The 20,427-nt window shown below is 39.9% G+C and overlaps 1 protein-coding gene across 1 annotated transcript; it reads right to left on the bottom strand.

The window, feature by feature from the left end:
* Nucleotides 1-1,414: 1,414 nt before the first annotated feature.
* TIMM21 (translocase of inner mitochondrial membrane 21) lies at nucleotides 1,415-13,970 on the bottom strand. Its single transcript, XM_060774984.2, has 6 exons — nucleotides 13,463-13,970; nucleotides 11,614-11,676; nucleotides 11,405-11,502; nucleotides 7,976-8,049; nucleotides 2,022-2,127; nucleotides 1,415-1,924 (listed from the first exon to the last, which is right to left on the bottom strand). The coding sequence occupies exons 1-6, from the start codon at nucleotides 13,758-13,760 to the stop codon at nucleotides 1,820-1,822; spliced, it is 744 nt and encodes a 247-aa protein (XP_060630967.2). The 5' UTR covers nucleotides 13,761-13,970; the 3' UTR covers nucleotides 1,415-1,819.
* Nucleotides 13,971-20,427: the final 6,457 nt, after the last annotated feature.

Here is a 20,427-nt window from a genome sequence, read left to right as displayed (position 1 = left end):
GGAGGGAAAGAGGATTTTGGAAACTAAGAAAAAGGGGATGTGGGAGAAAGGGTCTGTGTCCCAGAAAGACACCACTTCTGCTATAGCAGCAAAAAAACTTTAATTTCTCTGCATTTCTTAGGAGGAGGAAAAAGGAGGAAGCGGGAAGGAGAATGGCCCATAGAGCCCCTCAGTATCACCCGCACCCAAGGGCTCCATGGAGCACAGTTTGAGAACGCCTGCTTTCGAGGTTTTCACTCCAAGGACACTGAAGTCTAGTAAACAGCTATGTTGCTTTCACTTGTCTATACAGATGAGCTATTGAAAGGACTGAATCACATCTTATAGTTCAGGGCTCCCCAAACTGAGAGCCAGTTTGAGGTCTGTCAGGCCCCTTCTACAAAGATATATAAAACCCAGATTATCTGTTTCGAACTGGATTATATAACAGAGTAGATTCAGATAATCCAGCTCAAAGCAGAAATGTGGATTATCGAGCCTCCAGTGGTGCAGCGGGTTAAACCACTGAGCTGCTGAACTTGCTGACTGAAAGGCTGGCGGTTCGAATCCGGGGAGTGGGGTGAGGTCCTGCTGCTAGGCCCAGCTTCTGCCAATCAAGCAGCTTGAAAACATGAGGAGCTGGAGCTGATAGAGGGAGCTCATCCGCCTCTCCCTGGATTTGAACCTGCGACCTGTCGGTCTTCAGTTCTGCCAGCACAGGGGTTTAACCCATTGCGCCACCAGGGGCTCCTATTTAAATAAATGGCTTGTGGATATAATATCTGACTTTAAAATTTCCTTTAACCTTCCCTCAACCTCAGAGCCACAAGGGCTGTTGGTTTACAATTCCAATTATTCCCAGTCCAAATGGTAGATAACCAAACATGATGGGAGTTGTCATTCAATACCTTCTGGGGACTCAACTTTGATAAAAACTAAAGAGCACTTGGACCACACACACACTCATATATATAGTTGGTCCTCTGTATCCATGGATTCTCCATCCATTGATTCATTGGCCCTTTGAAAGCAATGATAAGGCTGATGTGACCCTTGATGAAAATAAATTTGAAACCCCTGATTTGGAGCATCAGATATTCCCCAATCTGAATTAGGTGAGACTCAATTCTATGAGATCGGTCATGAAGCAAAGGAAGATGGGGAGGAGAAAATAGCAGCAAAGCCATAGAAAAAGGAAACTATTTTCATAAACGAGAGTATGTACTTTGGGGAAGTATTTTAACTTCCCCAAACTGTCTATTCAGCTCAAAATATTAGAATGAGAAAGCACTTACTGTAGCAGTAGAACCCATAAAACAGTTTGCCACCTGAATGATATTGTGCCTTTGTAGTGCTCTTATAACAAGTAATATAAACAGAAATGGCGTAGCTTAATATGAACATAAATTCTGTGCACAAAAGGACAGCAAGGATATTTTGTATGTTTCTTATGTTTTCTTTATTGAAGCACCAGTATGAAGTCTAAATTCAAACAGAGAAATTGATCTTGAAATTCTATAAAGTCGAGTAATGTGTGTGTGAGTATAAAATTGTGATTCACTGTTAACTATCTTGGATGAATCATATCTTTGCTGCTGTCATAGGCTGCTGCCAATTTTTATTACGTGCGTCAACACTGTTTGCATTTTCTATTAAATCCACGATTCTCTACTCTCTGTATTTATCCCACAGAATTATACATGAGATCACTGATTCCACTGGCATTACATGAATATTTCATCAGGTTATAGTACAACCTTGCAGCCAACATTTGCCCCAGTTCTCCTATTTCTATGAAATGCAGTACCATGAAAAAGAATCACAAGAATGAAATATTCTTTTAGGCATTTAAATATCTGTTGTCCTCAATTATTATGGTTCTTCTCGGATAGACATCAATATCCACAAATATATAGCGATATTCATATTTTCCATTTTCAGGATTCTGTTAAAAAAGGATGACAGAATCAATTTTCTGGCAAGCAACAATTTAAACATTAAATATTAAACATTGTATACATAGGCCACAGAAGGTGCTGTACCTCTTTCACTTCTAGATGGACAGTCCCTTGTTTTCCTTTTTCTGAGCCCTCAATGTAGAACTTTAAGCGCATGTATTTCAGCCCATCTTTTTCATACTCAATATGGCTATGAAAAACCAAAACCAGAAGGAAGTTAAGGAAGTTTTGCAAGTTTTGAATGTTACAATAAAAAAAACCAAAATAACAATACACTATCTTCCTAAGATACAAACTACATATACAGGCAGTCCCCAAGTTACCAACAAGATAGGTTTTGTAGGTTTGTATGTAAGTCGGAACAGGTACTTTTTTAAAGCATAACTCCAGTCCAATATATATGCTTTGGATAGCATAGGGAAGGGTTAAACCCCTATGGTGTTTGTTTTGCTGCCTGTTCAGAAGATTCCACCTCACTTTCTGTCCCTCTGATTATTGGATTTTGAAAAAAAAAATGGCTTGCTGTGGAAACAAAGATCGGTAATAAAGCTTCAGCTGAGATACCTTTTCCCCATCATAAATATTTCAGGAGAGAATTTCCTTTTCGAGAGGTAGATTTCTCTCACTTCCAGTTGTCTCACCCCCGTTCTTAACTGAGTTGTTTGTATGCTGGATGTTTGTAACATGGGGACTGCCTTTATAATTGAGAAAGTCCTAATAGATGTGGATCTTACTTTCTATATGACCTTTATACATGTTTGATAGGAAGATAACTGACTTAGCGTCTGAACTTGTTTAAAACTTACACAGTCATACTTATTCCTAACTTATATTATTTGGAAATATTTGTTCACTCAATTCTCAGATTCAATATTTAGGACTAAATCGCTTTACATCTTATTCTACACATGCTTACCAAGAATTGAATCCCACTGAGTTTATTTATAGCAGTGTTTCTCAACCTTTAGTGCTCCAGATGTTTTGGTTTCAACTCTCAGAAGTTTGCATGGCCAATGGTCAGCAATTCAGGGAAATGAAGCCCTAAACATCTGGTGGTCAAGGTTCGAACCTCCAGTTTAGATGACGTTGTGATTTTCTATGTGTGAATGATGGCATCATGTTTTTTGTCACAGAGAGCAAAATTGACAAATCCCTCTATGAAATATCTTGGAGGTTAAGATTGTTTGGGGAGGTTCTGTCTTGGTCCTGCCTCCTTTGCAGGCGCAACTGGTGGGGAAGAGAGACAGAGCCTTCTCAATGGTGACTCCTTGATTACGGAACTCCCACCCCAATGAAATTAGATCAGTGCTCTCCCCCCTGGCTTTCAGAAAAAAAAATAAAAAACTTGGCCATGGGACCAAGCCTTTGAGCAGAAAGCAATCCAAAGAATGCTCAGAGATTGTGTGCAATTGATATTTGGAATGGCCTGGACTACGATTTTTGGATTATGTGATTTTAATGTTTATATTAATATGTTTTAAGTCCACCTTTTAATGTCCAAAAGTTGTTGCATGTTTATGATCGAATTGATGGTATATGCTATTGTTGTTTTATGTTAAGTTTCATATGTATGTGAGGCATTACATTTTGCCATAAATACGTTGGAAATGTTTGATTTGCATTCCTACTTTATGTACGTATAAAGTAAAAAATTATATACTTTATAAACCTCAAATGTAAAAATTTATTGGGCAGAAAGGGATCACAAATGGAAAAAGTTTAAGAAACCTAGTCTAGAATGGGTTGGTTGCCGAAACAGGGTCAATGAACGTCAACGACTTGAAAGCCTTTCATTTTGTAGGTGCTCATCTCCATTTCTGAGCCGAAGAGCTGACGTTGTCTGTAGACACATACAAGGTCATGTGGCCGGCATGTTTGCATGCAGCGCTGTTACCTTCCCACTGGAGTGGTACCTATTGTTCTACTCACATGTTTTCCAACTACTAGGTTGGCAGAAGCTGGGGCTAACAGCGGGAGCTCACGCCGCCCGCTGATTTGAACCTGCGACCTTTCGGTCAGGAAGTTCAGCAGCTCAGTGGTTTAACCCACTGCGCCACCGGGGCCTCCAAGGCTAAATATACTACATAAAAAATTAACAAGATTGCTGAATAAAATGAAGAAATATAAATCAAAGGTGGAAAGAACTAATCAAAAATAGGGTGGCTATCACCCTCTCCACGCAAAATCACATGGATGGAGTATACTACCTTCCAGATCTCTATTGAAAAGTCAATTTTTCCTTTTTCAGTAGCAGGAAAATAGGTTGTAAGAAAGCAGTGACAAGCATTCCTTCACTAGAAATGCTTGCTGGAATAAAAGAATCTGAAACCCCGTGTAAGGCCATTAAACAAAGGGAACCTTTGGCTGGTCCATACAGATCCATTTTGATGCCTTGCGACAGGTGAGGCAAAGGACCAGGGTATAGCTCCCAGTGAAGGGCAATGTATGCTCTCAACCAGAGATAGTGTAAAAGTAGAAATCTGTCTTCTGATGACTAGAAAGAAAACAAACAAGAAAATCCAGTAGGCTGAATGATCTGTCTTCAATAAATTACTACTTCCCATTGAATATCCAGCATGTGCCATTTTCACTTTCACTCAGACAAAAGTGGCAGATTGATACTTGACTGTGAAAAAACAAGATATCAACCTTCAGCACAAATCCTGGCTGAAGCTGAAGGGTCAATGAACACACACAGATTACCTCTCAATGAAACTGCATTCATTCTGAGATGTTTCTATTTGACAGTGTAGAAACTAAAATTAGTTTTCTAAGAAATAAATGCTTTAAAAACTTTTCCTAGGGTGTGAAGCATGGATTTATGAATGCTTTAACAACAGAGGGTCACAGGGGAAGAAAATTGGTCCAGAGAACTGCTGCTGTTGCCTACAACTGCTTTAGTTCAATGAACAGATGTTCAAGGAAATGAAATAACAGCAAAAGCTCTGCTGGCAAAAGCAGAAGCCTCATGAGAATTATGCAATAAAAATCACTCTTTTGTCCTCAGGTAACAGATATATCATCTTCAGTTTGGTACAATTAAATGCCAGAAGCAGCTTGTGTGTTTGTGTGTGGGCAGGTGTGTGTGATTCCTTCATGATATCAGTCAAAATAACTAAAAATAGTTCATCTGGACCACACTAGATTTGTCTGTGTTAAAAATTAATTGTTTCTCCATGATAGGATACAGAAAAATACCAAGCAATGGTTCAGTCCTTGACATGGCAATCAGAAGTAGAGATACTTAGAGTCTCCAACACCGATTTTGTTTTAAGCAGCAGGGTAGATAACTTCAGAAAATAAATGAATTTGATGTAGTCTGACTAGAGATCTCTCATCAATATGAGACATCCTCCTTATCAGATGGTAAAGGAAACACTGAAACATTTTCCTCACAATTAAAAGGGTGCTTAAATCAATTTGTTTTTTCTGAAACAGTGGTCTCCCAGCTATAAAAACAATCATGAAAACATTTGACATTAATATTAGGATTTCATGGTAACTTGGGTTGGGAGAAGAATTAAACTCTTCCAAGGAATGCTGACACTTTTAAGCTTACACAAGTATCCCTGAATTTAGCGCTCATGGGTATGGTTGCCCTTTCAGCTGATGCCAGAGAAGAGATACTTTCATATCTTTTTAAATAAATGAAATGGTGGCTAATGGCATACATCAAATACAAAGGAATTGTTGCCTCCTCAGTGAATGAAAAAGATAATGCATGTTTCTCCTGCCAGAAGTAGCTGGAGGACAGCACATCACTGCCAGCTCCCTACTCTCATAACACAAGCTAGGGAATCTAATACTGTTACTTCCCCAGTGTCCACACCTCTTACAGGGCAATTTGCTGAAGCTGATTGTGAAATTCTTGAAGTGAAATAGTGCATTGATTGTATGTTCCAACATGGCAGGGAGTTGAACTGGATGATTCTTGTAATCTCTTCTAGTTCTATGATTCTACCCTCAATCACTGAAGTGGAAAAATGGAGGGCCGGGCTGGTAGCACAGCTGGTTAATCGCTAGCAGCAATAAATCACTGCCAACTAAAAGGTGGCAAGTTCGAAGCCCGAATCAGGGTTGAGACCCTGATTGTTAAATAACCCAGCGTACTGTTCACCTAAACAGTTCAAAAACAGCTGTGCTGTGAGTAGAAAAATTATGGACCACGTAAAGCAGCGAGGTTAATTTATGACACCATAAAAATGCCGGAGAGCAAGGAGGAAATACTGGATCAAAAGGCTCGTCGTCACAGTGGATGAAGTGGCAGATCCCTCTGTGGTTGGAATCGAGCATCCTCCAGGATCCAAAGTGGAAGTGGAAAAACTGCTGAATGACCTCTATCTGTCTGTATGTCTTGTATGTCAAAAATGACATTGAATGTTTGCCGTGTATATGCTTTGTAATCTGCCCTGAGACCCCTTCGGGGAGAAAAGGGCAAAATATAAATACTGTTCCAGAAGTATTTTCTCTTGATGTTTCATCTGCATCTGCGGCAGGAGAAAATGCTACTGGAACATGGCCATACAGCCCAAAACAACACACAACAACCCAGTGATTCCGGCCATGAAAGCCTTCAAACAGAAATACTATTGAATTCAGTTTAACTGTACAGAGCAGCTCCTGCCACCGAACAGGTCTCTGCCAGAGCAGAATTTTGTGGGGAAATGTTCCCACTAACGTGGATAGACGTATTTCCCGGGGGTTATGGATATGGACACATGTTCCTCCAATCTACAAACTCCTTAGACATGTTTAGTGATAAAGTTGAGCTTTCTTTCTAGCAGCAGAGTACACCTTGAAATTAATATCACCAGACAGAGTCAAAGGCTCAACAAAAATCTCGACAGGTGAAATATAAAACCAGTCCACAAAGATCTACAAAAATACTTGTGTACACAAGCAGACAGGTCTGGGAAATGGAATGGAGCTGCCATTCGAAGAAAAGGGTTTCAAATGATCAACATTACTGGGCCCTGTTTCCATAGCAGTTGGAAAGGCTAACTGACTCGAGATTACCCTTCTGCTAGAAAAAGGTCCCACAATGGCAGTTTTCCAGATATTCATCTTGACAATGACACCCACAGTGCTCTCAAAACCAGAGGTAATTTGTTTTTATATCCCCACCACCACTGTAGCTACAAACAAGCACAGTCACTCCATGAGTGAAACTACTTTCAGACACAGAAAACATTCTGCACTCTCCGTGTTGTTTTGAACCATAGGGACAAAGTTTACATTGAAATGATCGCCTCAATGTAAAAAAAGGAGATTCTAAGGAAAGTGTAAACATATATTTCTATGCTGGAAGTAAAGAAATGATTTCTGTCCTTTTTCCAGGAAAATACCTTCTTGTGTGTCTATGTGCTAAAACTTGCAATAACAAGTTGCTAAGAAAATTGTTATTGCTATTAACTTCCTTCAAGCTGACTCTGACTTATGGGAACCATATGAATGAAAGACCTCAAAGTTACCATATTCTCAAAAGCCCTGCTCAGGTCTTGCAGATTCATGCTTGGCTTCCCTGGCTGAGTCTATCCATAGATCAGCTTTTTACACTTAAGTCAATGATACACTTATATGCCAAGTTAGATGATGCATACTCTTCTTGGTTGCTTTTATGTGCAGCAATATTGCAGCAAATATGGAGCTGTACCTCCCCCTCCTTTCTAGGAATGTAATAGCTGCAACAAGGTTCTCAACTGTTGCATGTGCCTCTTCCACAGTTTGTGCAGAAGACACACATGAATCACTATCCAAAGGGGAGATGGGGCAGGACGCCCTTCAGCCTCCCTAAAATCTACTGTAAATGGATTTAGTAAGCTTGGCAAACATATCCTTTAACAAAGAACAGAGTTGGGCCTCAAGCTTCAAATCAAACTACCAGTTGAGGCTTCAAGATTATTTCCTTTTTCATCTCCTTCTGCTTTACGGGATGGTAAATCAATTCAGTATGACAAAAGTCAAATAAGATGAATGAAACAAGCAACTTGTTCATAGAAGGGAACTGGTGTTTCTAACAGAGATGCATTAATAAGTACCTGACCAGTTGTCTTCTCCCACGGCGCGTTGCTTCTCCATAACCTTTTATGGGTTCACCAAAAACACCGATTACCTAATCAGTAGAGACATAACAACAGGTTTAATCGTTCATCTCCTAGTGAGTCTTAAGTGAAAAGCTTTCTCCGTAACCACAAGTAAAGCTACAAAAACTGTTGGAACCTTCTCAAGCCTCCTCTATTTGATGTTTTATCTGTTTATAATGTGTTGTTTTGTTTCCTGATGTGTATGTCTTCTTTGGTTTGCAGTTTCCTTAGCTCTATGTACTTAAAGCAGTGGGAGGGGCTGTAGATCATGTAACTGTTTAGAATACTTTTTAAACACAATGACAGTTGAGGAATGACAGATGAGGCTTGAGACTGTTAAAATACAGAAGCCAGTGTTAGAAGTTAGAAACCAGTTAAGCCTTGAGTCAGCTTGAGTACAGAAGTCTGTTTTTCAGTCAAATGTCAGTGTAGGGAGTTAGAAAACTGTTGAAATTTGAATTCTTTGAAAGTAGACTCTTATGAAAGAGAACTGTACAATATAGTTTTGAAGAGATTGTTAAAGACAATAAGTTAAATAACTTAAAGATAAAACTGAAATGTTTTAAAGTTTAACCTGACAAGAAATGTGCCTGTACATTTAAATACATGAAGTAAAAAAATCTGTTATTTTAAAAGAAGTCTACTTGAATTTTTGTCTGCTGAGAGCATTGAATAGAAACAAGATATTTACGAGCCCAGCGATCATCCATTACTCAATAAACTGAAGGAACACCTCCATGACTCTGCTACCCCATAGGTTATGATCCCAACAGGTCATAAACCATAATCCCCAATAGGTTGTGATCCATTTATCCCAATAGAAACTTCCCAAACAACTTGTCCAGAGTCATATTTTCCAAAATATTCTAAATATGTTATAGGGTCCATTCTCAGTTTGTGCAAGTTGGAAATAGCAACCTTCCAAATCCTTTACTAACTGTTTGTAAATATGTGTAACTGTTAACCTATATTGTGTGTACATTTTGGTTTGCCAGTTTGACTGTACCTTTTTGGTGTGGGAGAGGCTTCAGACACAGGACTCCATTTTGTATTCAGTTTGCATCAGACCTCAATGGAGGTGCATGCATGTTGCTCTTTGGACTTTAGTACAATATGCCTTTAGACTTCAATGGAGGTCAATGCAGTTTGTCTCCTTTCAGACTTCAGTGAGTACGGTTATACAGTTTGAACTATATCTATATGCTTAAAGACACTGGCCTATGGACTAGTATGCTGAACATAACAAGAAGCTTGTTAGTAAACTTGAGATGTTGTTTTAAAAGACGATTTCTTTGTTTTTATCTCTGAGTGCATATTTTAACTAAGAGGTTTCAAGGGCAATTCTACTTCAAAGAAACAACCATTCTCTGCTAACCAAATATATTTTTATAGTGGCATGTCTTTATCCTTGACAGTTTAAAGACATGGTTCTTCAGTTAAACAGCCGAGTTACCTGTGTGCCATTACATTAATGTTTATGAATATTACTTCTGCATAGGGCTGACTTCTAACAAGGTCATGCTTTACTTGACTAGTGGTTTTCAAAAGGTGGTCTCTATGTTCACGGAGATTCACATTTGCCAAACGAATGTGACATCATTTTTACCTTTTCAATAAGGTTATGGTGCACTTAATTCCAATAGGTCATAAAATGTCCAATAGTGCAGAGCAACCACCATCCATCGGGGCTAACAGGTGTCCTGTGAAGAATGGGTACCCAGACTAACACGTACATCCTAACATGTATTTGAACACGGAGTCTGAGGCAGGAGATTATTTGGCATCTGGGGTGATATGGGAAGATTTTCCCATTAATACAGCACACTTGAAAAATTACTAAAGCTAGATAATCAGGGTAAACTGATCTTCCCTGCCCAGTATTTTGATGCTACTTCTGTCTTGCCTCTTGTTCTTTCATCAAGGATACTGCCAAGTATCTCTGGGAATATCCATGACAACAGAACGAATAAAGAAAATTCTAAAATCCCTATTAACATAATATCCTATTAGTGTAATTCTATAATCCCTATTAGTGTAATGCTAACCACAAACATGCAAAAGCTTCTGAGATTTGCCGATCACTTAATCAGACAAGAAGATATATTTGAAAATAGAGAGAGAGAGAGATAAAAGAAGAGATTTGATGTTGAAGAAATGTATTTACATGATTATTTGCGGTGGAAGAGGAGTCTGCAGGTATTGAAATGAGACTATAGTGAGTGATGTGATGGTCTTAAATTTGATCTAGAATAATCCCAGGGATTTGGGGGCCCCTTCTATACTGCTATCCAGACTATCAAAGCAGTTGATTCACATTATCTGCTTTGAGCTGGATTATATGAGGCACCTTCTACACTCCCTTATAAAATCCAGATTATCTGCTTTGAACTGGGTTATACTCAGTGTAGGTAAAGGTAAAGGTTTTCCCCAGACATTAAGTCTACTTGTGTTCGACTCTGGAGGGTGGTGTTCTTATCAATTTCTAAGCCGAAGAGCCGGCATTGTCCGTAGACACCTGTGGCTGGCATGACTACATGGAGCGCCGTTACCTTCCTGCAGAAGCGGTACCTATTGATCTACTCACATTTGCATGTTTTCGAACTGCTAGGTTGGCAGAAGCTGGGGCTAACAGCAGGAGCTCACTTCGCTCCCTGGATTTGAACTGCCAACCTTTTGGTCAGCAAGTTCAGCAGCTCAGTGGTTTAATCCGCTGCGCCACCGGGGCTCTATGGAAGTGTAGACTCATATAGTCCAATAGAAAGCATATAATGTGGATTATCTGCTTTGATAATATGGATTATATGGCAGTGTAGAAGGCCCCTGAGTCTACACTGCCATATAATCCTGTTTAAAGCAGATAATCTGGATTTTATATGGTAGTGTAGGAGGGGCTAGGGAGGGAGGGGAAAAAAAGCAGGAACCTGATTCTCCATTTTCCAAAAATATAAATTCCAGCACCTTATGTGAAATTCAGACTCCTTTATCAATGGAAAATAAGGTCTGATGAATTATATAGCATAGATTATGTTTTTTTAAGTAAATAAAAGCTTAATTAAGTAGCTTTACCTAGCAAAGGGAATATACTGTGAAATGTAAAATTCCAGTTTCAGATAGTATAAATTGATCCTTCTATATGTCTCCTTTTAGTAGCTGTTTTGCAAAGCAACTACTTTCCCTAACTACTAGGACAGGTTCCAGTAGTGATAACATTTTAAAAATTGCTAAGAAAATCCAGATTTAGTTCTCCTGTTTTGGCAGAACAAAAAACAGACCTTTAGCCACTCATTCCCACATTTAAAGAGTTCTAGAAGGCAAAGCTTCCTTTCACATAAAGGGGCACTCTTTCAGAGAGAAACACTCCTTCATAAAAACAGGCAAACCAACCTCAGGGTGAGCTCTGCATTTCTCCAAGGCATCTCCATAGATTTTACTAGGACTGGAAGAAGAGAACAACTCTTTAAAAATCACATAGAATAAACCACCTGAAACAGAGGGGAAATAAAATGTAAATGACACAAGAATTTGTGTACTTAAATGGCCAAAACTTAAAACATTTGTAAGTTGGGAAAATGTTTTCATCCAGTTTCAACAACCTGTGACACCAATCCCGACTACCACCACTATCAAGTAGGTGAAATCTCTTCCAGCTTCTTTCACTAGAAGAAAAAAAAGAAAAGTTATACAATATCAGGTAACACAGCATGCTCCTAGTGGTTTCCTCTAATTTGGTAAAGATATGAAAGTAGCAGCTTTTGTTTCAAAAACAATGGAAATTACTTTACATGTCTCAGCAACCTCAAAAAGTGTGAAGTTGGCCTATTCCTTCTCATCTGAGGCCCTTCCAGATAGGTAATATACCCCAGTATCTGATCCAAGGTTTTCTGTTTATCCCAGATTATCTAGCAGTTGGGACTCATATAATCTGGGGCCCTTCCATACAGGCACTATATACCAAGATTTGATCCCAGGATTTCTCTTTTAAACTGGATTATATGAGTCCACACTGCCAAATAATCTGGGATAAACAGAAAACCTGGGATCAGATCCTGGGATATAGAGCGTGTCTGGATGGTCCCTAAGGGTACATCTACACTGTCGAATCAATGCAGAATGGCATCACTTTAACTGTCATGGCTTAATGCTATGGAATCATGGCAACTAGATCTTTCACCTTCTCTGTCCAAGAGTGTTAATGCCTCATCAAACTATAACTTCCCATTGAGCTATGGCACTTAAAGTGGGCTCAAACTGCATTAATGCTACAGTGAAGTGCATTAATTCTATAGTGTGTAAAGACAGACTAAGGCCCCTTCCACACAGCTGTATAAAATCCACATTGAACTGGATTATATGGTAGTGTGGACTCAGCTAATCCAGTTCAAGGCAGATATTGTGGATTATCTGCCTTGATATTCTGTGTTATATGACTGTGTGGAAGGACTCTAAGTGTCAGAATATTTTTGCACTCTGTCAAGTAGTTTTAAACTGTACAAAGTGCAGTTGTGCGGCTTTTTGATGTCAGTTGTATGGAGGTCATACTTTATATGCTTTCTTTGTGTACCACATTAAAAACCTATTTTGGCTGACAGGCATTCAGACCATAACTTTGGACAGCATATCTGTAAATTCACCTCCTTCCACTGTGGAATTAATGCCGTTTTGGTACCACTTTAATTGCTGTGGCTCGATACAATGGTATAATAATTGTAGTTTGATGAGGATCCAGCATGCTTGGGGGAGAGAAGGCAAAAGTCCTTGCAAAACTACATCTTGCAGGATACCACAGCTCAATTGACAGCAAAGGTGCACCTGTACTATAGAATTAATGCGGTTTGGCACCACATTAAGTACCATGGCTTAATCTATGGAATTTGGGGACTCGTAGTTTGATAAGTAGATAAGTTTGATAGTAGAGGTAAAGATGAAGTATTTTGGCCACATCATGAGAAGAAAGGAAAGCTTAGAGAATTCAATTATGCTGGGGAATATGGAAGGAAAAAGGAAGAGGGGCTGAACAAGGGCAAGATGTATGGGTGGGATCCTTGAAGTGACTGGCTTGACCTTGAAGGAGCTGGGGGTGGTAACGGCCGACAGGGAGCTCTGGCGTGGGTTGGTCCATGAGGTCACGAAGAGTCGGAAACGACTGAATGAACAACAAAAGTTTGATAAGGCCCTAGCCTTTTCTGCCAAAGCATGGTGTGTCACCATACTGCAACTCCCTAGATTCCATAGCATTGAGCCCTGGCAGTTAAAGTGGCACTAAAGTGCATTAATTCTGCAGTGCAGATGCACTCCTTGGAAGGGGATGCACCAAAGTTATGGCACGATGCACCCCATTCATATCAACTGAAAGCAATACTCAGGTTTATTTCCAGGTAAGAGGACAGAAGCATTTCAGCCTTCATTGCCTAACTTTGGTTGACAGCCATAGGCATCTCTTACCTTTCTGAGCAGCTGAGAGAGAGGTCCCTCCTTTCTGGCTTCTTTGCACAGGGACCTGGGAGCTGTTTTGGCCTTTCCCAGCCCTCAAGGCCCCTGCTGGCGTCCACACCTTTCGTGGTAGCCCCCCAGAGGCTACTCTAGGGTGCAAAATATACTCCCCTGGGCTTGCCCCGAGCCTGAAGCACCCCAAAGTCCTTTCACGCGCTTTCCTATGCTGCAAGTGCAACCACTTCCCCAGCACCTTGTCATTGCAGTGCATTCCCCGCAGAAAGGAGGAAAAGACTGCGAAGGGGGGCATGGCTGCCTTGAATAAATATTACCCTTAGATGACACCCAAACTCCTCTCCCCTCCGATGCCAAAGATTGAAAACATTGTCCCGGACTTAACGAGAGAAAGAGGGGTTATATTTCCTGCTGCACTTTGATCAAAAGTAAAAGCAGCTTTTGCAATCTACCCCGCCATTGTGTTTCTTTGCAAGCGTTTCTGGGACATGTAGTTTGCTGGACACACCGATTTGTTGATTGGGTAGCCTCTTAAAGGGAACTACAACTACCATGATGCAAAGGGCCATCGGCTCTTCAAAAGCATTGCAAGGATTTTTCTTTCAGTCTCTCCCTGGCTAATCCTTTCCTCCAGGAAGGAAGTCTAAGCAGAGAGTGCGCCTTCTGCAGGAAAAAAACACTTCTTTTTAAGCCTAAGGATATACACAACATAACTCTTGTGTTTAATACTGAGGAAAAAGGAAGGTTCTCATGCTGTGCTGCTTATATGAGATCATTACTTGCACTTTAGGCTTTGTAAAATTTATTTAGACTTTTATTATAGCCTGCCCGCTGAATAGACAGACATCTCTGCCCCCCCCCCCGCTTTTGCCATTTTATATCTTTACTAGCCGTCCCTTGCCACGCGTTGCTGTGGCCCAGTCTGTGTATATGTGTTTTGTGTGTGTATATATTTGTGTATATGTGTATTTATGTGGTTATGCATAAATACACATGTGGTTACGCTGAATCTCCCAGTGGTGCAGTGGGTAAAACTGCTGAGCTGTTAAACTTGGTAACCGAAAGGTCGGAGGTTCAAATCCAGGGAGCGGCATGAGCTCCCGCTGTTAGCCCCAGCTTCTGCCAACATAGCAATTCGAAAACATGCAAATGTGAGTAGATCAATAGGTACCTCTCCGGCAGGAAGGTAATGGTGCTCCATTTAGTCATGCCAGCCACATCGTCTATGGACAATGCCAGCTCTTGGGCTTAGAAATAGAGATGAGCACCACCACCCCCCCCCCCCCCGAGTCGGACACAACTGGACTTAATGTCAGGGGAACAATGTGGTTATGTGCATGCATTGTAGTGTATTTTTTGGCTTTTAAAGTCTAGTTTTCATTGTTTTTATGAGTAATGGTTACTCATTGGCCTGATAGGTGTATTGTGTCCAAGTTTGGTGTCAATTTGCCCAGTGGTTTTTGAGTTATGTTAGTCCCACCAACGAACATTACATTTTTATTTATATAGATTACTTATTGAACATTTCACTAGCATGTGGCAATTGTACATTGGATGTTTACAGCATTGGTGTACTTCACACAAGGAGTCCAGCAATAACAAGGCGATGCCCACCGTGATCAATATTCTGTGTTTTAATGCTCGGATTTTATATTGCTATTCTGTTTATTTATATTGGTTTTGTATCTTATGCAATTTTCTTTTCTTTTTGTTGTTGTTGTGTTCTTGTGTTATATTGTTTTACTGTATTGTTGGGCGTGGCCTCATGTAAGCTGCCTCGAGTCCCCTTGGGGAGATGGTGGCGGGGTATAAATAAATTATTATTATTATTATTATTAAGGCAATAACAAGAAAAGGGAACAAAGGCCAACAGACATTGCTGTATTTTCAAAGAGCTATTAGTTTGTCACAATACAGGTTAAATATTATTTATTTGGAATGTTTAGGGCAATAATAATAATAATAATAATAATAATAATAGTTTATTTTTAACCTGCCCTCTCTCCCTGAAGGGACTCACAAATGTTGGAGCTTTCATATCCCCCCCCCCCCCCCCTGAATTGCGAACATCTGTATTTATATGTACACACATAATGAGATATCATGGAGATAGGATCCAAGTCTAAATACATAATGTATAGTTTCATATATACCATATACATATAGCCGGAAACATTATACACAATATTTTTAATAACTGCATGAAACAAAGTTTTTATACATTGAACCACTAGAAAGCAAAGTTGATACTATGTGGATGTTTTCAGAATCAGGAATGTTTCATATTTTGGAATAGCAAATAAAAGATACCCAACCCATAATCACAGAGAGAAAGAGAGAACTTGTGACACTCATAAGATTATTTGGTTTATTTTATGGTGTACTTTTGTGGGCTGCAGTCTGTTTCTTCAAGAGGTGGTACAATATCCAGACATACACGCAGTGGCATATTGTGGGAGTAGGAACAGGAAATACAAATACTTCATCACATGTAGGGAAAGTAAGACACATCCTATTGAAGAAAATCATCTTGACACACCTAACATCATGATGACACAATAAATAAATAAATACCTAACATCATAGAATCATAGTGCATCTAAAATAATAAAATCCCAACTGTAAGATATTAAAGATTGGTCACTTCCATGCTGTAGAATAATTCAGTCTGATACCACTTTAATTGCCGTGGTTCAGTGCCATGGACTCAGGAACTTTAGTTTTATAAGGTCTCTAGACTTCTCTTCCAGAGTATTAATAGTTCACTAAAGTACAGGTTCCAGCGTTTCATAGCACTAAGCCATTGCAGTTAATGTATAGTGTCAAACTGCATTATTTCTACAGTGTTGATGCATCTTTGGGCTTCTCTTCTCCATCCTAAACATATTAGCCCAGCAACTTTACCACCAGCTGCAGTAAATCTGGCTATTCAGAAGGTTGGCAGTTCAATGCCTGGTTCAGGGTGAGCTCCTGGCCTTCAGCCCAGCTCCTACCAACCTAGCAGATTGTAAGCAGCAATTGAGAGTAGATAAATAGATGCTGCTTTAAAAGCATGGAGGTATTTAGGTATATGTAAGTAAATGCTAGAAAAATCCTGGCAATTCAATCAAGGAGGAAGTTTATGAACAAAAGCTTTTCAGTAGGGATGATGGAGCGACAGCACCCCTCGTGGCCAGAACTGAGCACAACCTTCGAGATGCCAAAGATGGGAAATTCTATATATACCTCTATCTATGTGCAGTTGTTTTTGAACTGTGTTGTTGCAGGAAAATTCTGAGAGTGCCTTGGACCACAAGAAGATCAAACCAGTCCATACCCCAGGAAATAATACCTGAGTGCTCACTGGAGGGAAGGATATTAAAGGTAAAGATGAAGTACGTTGGCCACATAATGAGAAGACAGGAAAGCTTGGAGAAAATAATGATGCTGGGGAAAATGGAAGGAAAAAATGAAGAGGGGCAGACCAAGGGCAAGATGGTATCCTTGAAGTGACTGGTTTGTCCTTGAAGGAGCTGGGGATGGCAACAGCTGACAGGGAGCTCTGACTTGGGCTGGTCCATGAGCTCAGAAAGAGTTGGAAGTGACTGAACGGACAGCAACAAATGTACAGTTGTCTGTCTTGACATTGTATAAACTGCATTGAATGTTTGCCTTACATATATTCTGTGATCCACTCTGAGTCCCCTTTGGGGTGAGAAAGGTGGAATATATATATTCTAAATACATACATACAATTCATACATACATACATACATACATACATACAAAAACCAACTTTAGAACACTTTGCAGTTTTGTCAGAGATTTTGATATTATTGTGTAGCAAATGAATCTGGAGGGAAGATCTGAAAAAAATTGGGAGACTTTAACAAATCTCATTTTATATACAAAAGGTCTGAAGATTGTTTCTTACATTACATTTATAGTTAATTTTGACTATGGCTGTGTGTATAGCCTGTTCTTTAAAATAAGATTATGCATTAAGCAAAAAAAAAAAACTTCTGGAAAGAAAATGCTTTGACGCTAGTTACTTGCCAACCATATTGTGCACTAATAACAGATGCTGAGATATTTGTGCTAAACCAGTTTAAAGCCCTTGGAAGGTTTATGATTTATGTTCCTAATACAGTTGTTGTATCCCATTGCACTTATATCCCACTCCCACAACTATGTAACTACATATATATTTGAAGTTTGAATGTCGCATCGTGCATCTGAGGATGCAGCTGGAATTACCCTTAAGCAAATTTAATTATGTATAAACACGTAGTCTTTGAAACATTTAGCACTGACAACCCTAGCAGCTATCATTAAATTTATAAGGTCCTAACACTAGAAGTCAATTTGCTTAATAAATGTTAAGTACAGATATATATTTAAAATGTGTACCACATATCTCCCATGAAGTGTGATCCAGAATGTTTAACATCTATCTTATGTGCTTTTTTGCCCATCAGGGCTGGTCAAACACATGTTGCTGCTAGAGGCAAAGTGATAAATGATGCCAGGTTATTCTGGCTCATGCAATAAAAAAATCTTCACGTACTTTTTTAATCATCCCTGGCAGTAAAAATATAAAACAACAAATTAAAAATCTTCGTAATTCACTCACTACCTTTTTGCAACACCAGATTGCTGCTTGAGATGGCCACTCAACATGTTGTGGTGTGCTGTCATGTCATTTCTGACTCACTATAACCCCTAGGTGAATGTATCATGCGGTTGTATTATCCAGATTTGTTCAGAGGGAATTTGCTTTTGCCTTCTTTTGATGCTGAGAGTATGTGACTTCAGATTTACCCATGTTCATTGGGTGGTTTCAATTGTCCTTTTTTGGGGAGCAGCTATCCCCAAGCACCATCATCCGGAACCTGCCTGAGAGGTACGACCAGAACCAGTGCAACACAGTATCACTGATTCCCATTCCCGCCAGGCGTTCCAGAAGGGATACCATGGTTGATCGTATCGAAGACCGCTGAGAGGTCTAGAAGCACCACCTGGGACACACTCCCTTTGTCAGTGTTGAGATGGAGATAATCCACTACATTCAATTTCTGGCAGAAGTTGACCATAGAATCACACTGGAGGACTTAGGCAAACCTTACAGTCCTGATTATCCACGCAGATAATCCACATTATATGCTTTGGATTGTGTGTCTGCACTGCCATATAATCCAGTCCAAAGCAGATAATCTAGATTTTATATGGCCTTACTCAAACCTGTGAATAATAAAATCCACAAAAGTCAAGCCTGCAAATGAGGAGGTCTGACTATAGTTCCATTATGAAGGTGCCACAACAGAGAAGGTCCTGCCTCATGCTCACTGACCCTGTTTATTAGTGTGATAGGACACAAACCAGCTGTTAGGAAGTGTGTGTGTGGGGGGGGGGGGGTGGGTGGAGTCCAAGGGTCCTTCAACACAGCCATATAACGCAGAATATCAAGGCAGAAAATCCCACAATAACTGCTTTGAATTGGGTTATCTGAGTCCACACTGCCATATAATCCAGTTCAATGCAGAAAATGTGGGATTTTATTCAGCTATGTGGAAGGGGCCCAAAGCACCAGGAGGGCCAAAGTTTGCCCATGCCTGATCTACACCACAGAATGAGTGCAGTTTGACGCTACTTTGACCTCCATGACTCAATGCTGTGAAAACATGGGAACTTGTAGTTTGACAAGGCCTGAGCACTCTTTGGCGTAGAAGCCTAAAGACCTGTATACCACCATTCCATAACATTGAGAATCATAACATTGAGCCATGGCAATGTAAAGTGATGTCAAACTGAATTCCTTCTGTAGCATTGATGCTCCCAAAGACTCTGAAGATCCAGATTCGAATCCCACTCAGCCATGGAAAAGCATTGCAAGTCACATTCTCTCAGCCTCAGAGGCAAACTCACTGGGGAGGGGGCAGACCTAATCTCGCTGGGGAGAGAGTTCCATAGCCGGGGGGCCACCACAGAGAAGGCCCTGTCTCTCATCTCCACCAAGTGCGACTGCGATGGTGGTGGGACCGAGAGCAGGGCCTCTCCGGAAGACCTTAAAGTGCTTGATGGTTTATACTACTACTAATATGATATAATAATTATATATTTATATTACATATAATATTACTAATAATATTACAATCTAATGGTATAGTACAATCTCTTTCTCTCTCTCTCTATATATATATATAAATGCTCTGTGCATAATGAGTTCCTTAAAAACAAAAGAACCAATGAACGAAATCACACCAAATTTGGCAACAAAATGTCTCACAACACAAGAAGTGTTGTGAGACATCACTCAAAAATATATATAATTTTGTCATTTGTGAGTTGTAGTTTCTGGGATTTATAGTTCAACTCCATCAACGATGGAATTGAACCAAACTTGGCACACAGAACTCCCATGAGCAACAGAAAATACTGGAAGGGTTTGGTGGGCATTGACCTTGAGTTTGGGAGTTGTAGTTCACTTACATCCAGAGAGCACTGTGGACTCAAACAATGATGGATCTGGACCAAACTTGGCACAAGCACTCAATATGACCCAAATATAAACACAGATGGAGTTTGGGGGAAAATAGATCTTGACATTTGGGAGTTGTAGTCACTGGGATTCACAGTTCACCTACAATCAAAGGGCATTCTGAACCCCATGAACGACAGAATCAGGGCAAACTTCCTACACAGAACCCCCATGACCGACAGAAATTACTTAAGACTATCCAATCCAACTCCCTTCATCAGGGCAAGAAAACGTAAACAAAGTCCTCCTGACAAAGAGCCACCCAACCATAGATATAGATTCATATGATTCACACACACACAGATATAGTATCATAGATTTGAAAGGGATCCTTAAAGAAGGACAATAATATGTTCCATGTTCCAGAGTAGGCAAACCAGACCATCTCCACATCAACACTGAGAAAGAAACAAGAAATATTGTTTACCCACAAGCATAAAGAAAT

This window comes from Anolis sagrei, chromosome 4 (genome assembly GCF_037176765.1).
Source record: "Anolis sagrei isolate rAnoSag1 chromosome 4, rAnoSag1.mat, whole genome shotgun sequence".
Classification (NCBI taxonomy): domain Eukaryota; kingdom Metazoa; phylum Chordata; class Lepidosauria; order Squamata; family Dactyloidae; genus Anolis; species Anolis sagrei.
Note: the sequence above shows the minus strand (reverse complement) of the source record. Positions and strands in the feature narration are given on the sequence as shown.